General features: G+C 51.4%; 1 protein-coding gene across 1 annotated transcript; it reads left to right on the top strand.

Moving 5' to 3' along the window:
* Positions 1 to 368: 368 nt before the first annotated feature.
* On the top strand, positions 369 to 2,751 carry LOC143269985 (uncharacterized). Its single transcript, XM_076558008.1, has 2 exons — positions 369 to 816; positions 1,639 to 2,751. The coding sequence occupies exons 1-2, from the start codon at positions 659 to 661 to the stop codon at positions 1,892 to 1,894; spliced, it is 414 nt and encodes a 137-aa protein (XP_076414123.1). The 5' UTR covers positions 369 to 658; the 3' UTR covers positions 1,895 to 2,751.
* The last annotated feature ends 3,071 nt before the right edge of the window (positions 2,752 to 5,822 follow it).

Raw genomic sequence — 5,822 nt, 5'->3', positions numbered from 1 at the left:
CGGCGCGGTCGCGGGGGTCCGGGACGGCGCTGGGGGGGGCTCCCCTCACTCCCCGCTCTCCCCGGCTGTCCATGTCTCCCGTGCGGGCGGAGGAGTCCGCCCCGCCGGGCCGTGGTTTTCCGCGTGGCGCCTAACAGCGGACTTGGAGCTGGTGCAGACCAGGGGAATCTGATCGCGGAGGCCCGGGGCGGCGCGGACATGGGCACCAAGCAGAGTGGCCCCGCCGCCAACGGCCGCACCCGCGCCTACTCGGGCTCGGACCTGCCCTCCGGCGGCGCGCGCACGCGCGCGCGGCGGCCCCCGGCGCGGCTGGCCGGGACCCGGGCGGCGGAGGCCCGCGGCGACACAGGCGGGGCCAGGGGCGGGGCCGGCGACCAGCCGGACCCGGGCGGCGGGGAGCCAGCGGCGGCGCAGGCGGCCTTGGTCCCGGCAACGCCCCACAGCCGCTCGCTCGGAGGGGCGGTGGATAGCGCGATGGGCGGCCGAGCGGCACAGTCGGCAGCGGCGGCGCAGGCGGACACGGGATGTGGCAGGGACACGCAGGCGGGGCCGGGGATGGGGTCGGCGAGGGACCGCCCCCTGGCCGGCGACCCACAGCGATGTGCCACGACCGGCTCCGGCCCAATATGGGAAAGGTGACTAGGGGGCGGCGTCACCCATGGACGCCGAGTCACCCCGCCCCGAGTGTTACAACCCCCCCGACAGCGCCGGAGGGACCGGCGGCTCCTGCAGCGGCCCCCAAACAGCGGAGGATGAGTTCCTGCTTCCTCCCCAATTGCCGGTCGCCTACGAGAAAGGCGGGACAAAGCAGCGAAGGTAGGGAACACCTACATCTCTGGCCAGTTGCTCTTAGCGGGTCTCCAGGGGCTCTAACCCCCTACCGATTGGGCTCAGGTTACCAGAAAGAGACGCCGGCAGCGCGTTTTTAAAAAAAGAACTTAGAGAGACACGGAGGGAGAGGAAAAACAAACAAAAAAGTCCTGGCCACTGTAATGTCTCAGGGACAGGTCAGAGAGGGAGTTAGGAAGTTAGGACGGGAGATCAAAAAAAGAACACTGCTTGACAAAGACAAAGTGCTTACTGTAAACAGAGAGGACATTGGGCTCGTGACTGATCAAAAAAAGCCTCAAGGGTCTCGGAGACCTAAGCCAAGGGTCCTCAATCTGGAAGATTGGGGAGGTCAAGGCCAGGAGACCCCCTCCCCCCGACCTAGGATAACTCTCAAGATTAGGGGACAGCCAGTGACCTTCCTAGTGGACACCGGGGCTCAACATTCAGTCCTGACCCATACCGGAGGCTCTCTCAATGACCGCACAGCTTTGGTCCAGGGGGCCACAGGTAACAGGAGGTATCAAAGGACCACCGAAAAAAAAAAAAAAAAAAAAGGTTCAGCTGACATCTGGACAGGACCCAAAGGGAGCCCCCTACAAGTCCTAGCCCTTTAAACTGTTCGTGGACGAGAACTCAGGCTTTGCAAAAGAAATGTTGATACAGAGACTGGGGCCATGAAAGCCCGGTAGCTGCAGGATGGCCCGCCCCCCTGTTTACATGTGGTAGCCATTGCTGTTTTGCTCAAGGATGCAGGGAAACTGACTTTGGGACAGCCATTAACTGTGTTATCCTCCCATGCGGTAAAAGCTCTGGTCCAGCAGCCCTCAGATCGAATGGTGTGCAGACCAGTTGTCTCCCTCAACCCCGCAACCCTGCTGCCTGGTTCATGGATGGGAACAGCTTCCTCCAAGAAAGAGAACGGAGGACTGGAGCAGCCGTCACCACCGAATCGGAGATAGTTTGGACCTCACCACTGCCACCTGGAACATCGGCCCAAAAGGCAGAGCTGATCGCGCTGACCCAGGCCCTCCGGATGGCGGAAGCCCAGAGGACCAGGAACTAACAAAGAAAATGGGGGCGAAATAAAGCCCCGAGCGACACGCTTACATCATAGATGGACAGAGGCCTTGCCTACCAAGAAAAAAAGACCACTAACGTGGTAACCAAAAAACTCCTAGATGACATCTTTCCCAGGTATGGAATACCCCAGATATTGGGGTCAGACAATGGGCCCCCTAATCGTCCTCCTGCTCATTTTATTGTTTGGGTCATACATCCTCAACAGATTGGTGCAATTCATCAAGGATAAGGTTTCTGTTGCCCAGGCTTTGATCCTAACCAAACAATATCAGAGGCTCAGACAGTCAGAGATAGAGCTAACCCCTTATTCTCCATCCTAAAATGAAAGATTTCATTTGGTACAAAAGAAAATGGGGGAATGAAAGACCCCCGCTCCATTATGAGGATATGGGGCGTTGGGCCGATGTTATGCCCCCCCCAATAACTTGGCCTTAGAAACGCCATTCTGCAGGAATCAGAAAAACAGGAGTTCACAGCCATAGCCAGCTACCCGGCCTTGACAGAGATAGCTATGGCCAGCCTTGAGAGAGATAACTGTGGTCAGCAGCCTTGGGAGTAAGACAGTTGATATTTTTTTATGGCGGGCCCCTGGCCTTGAGGAATAAGCAGCTGGCCTGGACAAGGCCAAATCAGCCACACACATATGACCCCAAGTTCACCCTGGCCTTCTTTGAAACAACCAATAGGGACCCTGTAACTATGCTTCTCGCTTCTGTAACCGCGCCTCTGCCCCTGGGATCCCATAAAAAGTCCCCCTTGCCCTAGGAAAGCGCGCAAGTCCTCCAAGAGACTTCGCCCCAGGTACCTGGTCTAAATAAACCCTCTTGCTTTTGCATCTGATCTGTGGTTTCGGTGTGTTCCTTGGGTTTGGGGTCTCTCCCGGAGAAAGATCTCAGCCGGGGGTCTTTCACATGGGAGCTCACAGCAACTCCTGTTTGTAGCTTGATTCCATCTTGACTCAAGGTCAGAGAGTTCAAGTTTGCCTTTGCTCCTTAAAGCTGGATAACAGGATGTTTGGTCACAGGCGTGGTCACCAGATGTCTTGAGAATTAAGGAGGTGTTTGTGCTTGTTTGTTCCTTGAACCATGGTGTCCTTGAGAGAGGGAAGTCTTTTTGCCTCCTTGCTTCTATATAAAAAGGCGATGAGAAATAAACTCGGGGATGCTGAGGTACTGACTGAAAGCACTTCTGAACCTATCCTGTGTCTCTGTTTTTTCTTTTATGTCTCTGTTTTTTCTCAATCTTCACTCCCCTATTCAGAACTGTTTGATGGGTCGGGCAGGACCTGACACATGGGCCGGAAGGAACATGTGTATCTCAGTAGCTCTGGTTCATGAAGAGACTATGGTCTAACTCCCAAAGAGCCTATCCGGGTTCTATAGTTGTGCTGTTGGAGGGCTCTCTGTCCTTCACCCATGAGTGACTGCTAGAGCTAATGTCCCTTTATCCTGATTCTTTGATTCATCTGTACCCCTCTGCCTGCTCTGCACCTTTGGATGCTGGTGCATAGGTGGAAAGACCTATCCACTGGCTGCCATTTGGCTCTACCAGGAGCAGCTCAGTAGGAGGCTGGAGCAGTGAAAGGAACAAGCTCCTGGTGTCCTTCCTGCTCACTCCCTACTTGGATACATTGTCTCCATATTCTGTGTCTGGTTTCTCTAAATTGAAATATTTTATCCTAGAGTGGAGGCTTGTTTGACTTAGGAAGTTAAAAAAAAATGCACAAGACTCAGGAAGTTCCTGAAACTTACAGCATCTTGAGGACCCTCCCCAATATTATATAAGCAGTAACTATTGCTAGAGAAAAGAGTCTCTGACCACCCAAGCTATTGGTAATGATACAGGGAGCTCCAGGGATGCAGCTTTCACACTTCAGTGGGATTTCAGAGATAACAGTTGCCTTTGAATCATCCATGCTCCTGTATGTAGGCCCTCACCCATTCTCCTGTCGCTTACCCCAATAAACTCACTGGTTCACTAAGCTAGAATTGCTTCTTTGGTCTGTTGTGGTACCCTATGTGGGATGGACATGACATTGGTTTACATCTTTCCAGAAAAATGTCACAGTAGTTGAGCAGTGACTCATTTCTCCTGATGATTTCACAAGCAAAATTTTCCCTTGTGTTCACATTTCACTAGTGTGAAAACATCCTTTCTTCTTCTACTTGCTTCATCCAGAAGGTGGTGATGGCTTCTGTCTATTGCACTGCTTTATAAGAACCTCATCCCTTCTTCTTTCCTATAAACTGCCCATACCCTGTAGATTCCCTTCATCACACACTTAGCATTTGGACCCTCTGTGTTGGATTATGTTTCTAGCAGGATTCTATTTGATATAAGGCTGACCCTTCTGACATCCACCTGGCTCTCAGATCTCAGCCACCTAGGCTTCCACATAGATTATGATCACAATCCTCTAGATCTGACATCATGTTTGTGTGAACACACATGCATGTGATAGTCTCATGTGACACAAGGCTATGGAATAGCTGATATTTCTTAGGAGACCTGGATAGTCCCAGGCCTTTAAGCAGTCCACTTAGCCACTGTGGTGGTTTGAATAGGTATGGCCTCTGTAGACTCATGTGTTTGAATGACTGGCCCATAGGGAGTGTCACTATTAGTAGATGTAACCTTGTTGGAGGATGCATATCACTGAGGAGGTAGACTTTGAGATTTCACATATGCTCAAGCCACACCCAGTGTGACAATTTCCTCCTATTGCCTGCAGATCAAGGTAGAACTCTCAGCTCCTTCTCCAGCACCATGTCTGCCTGCATGCTGCCATGTTTTTCACCATAACAATGGACTAAATCTCTGAAACTGTAAACCAGTCCCAGTTAAATGTTTTCCTTTATAAGAGTTGCTGTGGTAATGGTGTCTCTTCATAGCAATAAAACCGCTAAGATAGCCACACACCTAGGTCTCCATAAACCCATTTAGAGAGCAACTCACTTCTCTCCCAAACCCACATCTATCCTACTTCTTTCTATAACTACATGATGTTTCATTTGTTTGTGTGTGTATGTATGCGTGCATGAATGCAAGCATGCCTGTGTGTGTGTGTGTGTGTGTGTGTGTGTGTGTGTGTGTGTGTGTGTGTGTGTATCTGCCAAGATTGGAGAAAGACCCTCCTCTATCACCCTGTCTTCCTGCCTTGCTACAGGGTCTCTCACTAAACCAGAAGCTTGCCATTTGGATGAGGCTGCTTGTCCAGGGAAATCCCAAGATCTGGTGTCTCCAGTGGCCAAGGCTAGGGTGACAGGCACATGCAGCAGCTCTGCACCTCAGGCTTCCAGAAAGAGCACTCCTCTCCACTAAATGACCTTGACGGCCTCTAGTGGTTCACATATTTAAAAATTTTAAATTATATTTACGTATTTATTCTCTCTCTCTCTCTCTCTCTCTCTCTCTCTCTCTCTCTCTCGTGTGTGTGTGTGTGTGTGTGTGTGTGTGTGTGTGTGTGTGTGTGTGTGAAAATACACAAGTGGAGGCCAGAGAACATCTTGTTGGAGTTGGGGCTTTCCTTCTATTGTGTAAGTTCCAAGGATTGAACTCAGATCACCAGGCTTAGCAGCAAGACCTTTACCTGCCAAGTCACTTCACCAGCCTTTTGCTGTTTTACTTCTTGATAATAGTTTGCCTAATGTGACTTACAAACAAGTTCACTATCTACAACTGAAGCCATCACTGGAGTAGAAGCTGTGTGGTTCCTGTTTCACTTCCTCTCTCATCAGTGGGGTGTCGTCATCTCACCTGAAAACATGCCCTGGCCCCTTGCCTTTTTCATTGTGTATCTTCTCCCAATCAAGAGATGCCCTCTGCAGCCCACAGAACATGCTTGTTTTGTTCTCTACTGTGAGTCTGGGGCCCAGAGCTACAATGCATACTCATTAAGCAAATCCACAAGT

Source organism: Peromyscus maniculatus, chromosome 21 (genome assembly GCF_049852395.1).
Source record: "Peromyscus maniculatus bairdii isolate BWxNUB_F1_BW_parent chromosome 21, HU_Pman_BW_mat_3.1, whole genome shotgun sequence".
Classification (NCBI taxonomy): domain Eukaryota; kingdom Metazoa; phylum Chordata; class Mammalia; order Rodentia; family Cricetidae; genus Peromyscus; species Peromyscus maniculatus.
The sequence above is the reverse complement of the archived record's forward strand: the minus strand, read 5'-3'. Positions and strand labels throughout refer to the sequence as shown.

What these genes read in the sequence shown, in the direction of transcription:
- LOC143269985 (XM_076558008.1), top strand. Translation starts at nt 659, where the DNA reads ATGGACGCCGAGTCACCCCGCCCCGAGTGTTACAACCCCCCCGACAGC. An exon ending in GGCGGGACAAAGCAGCGAAG is followed by an intron (nt 817 to 1,638) that starts GTAGGGAACACC and finishes ATGCGGTAAAAG; the next exon opens with CTCTGGTCCAGCAGCCCTCA.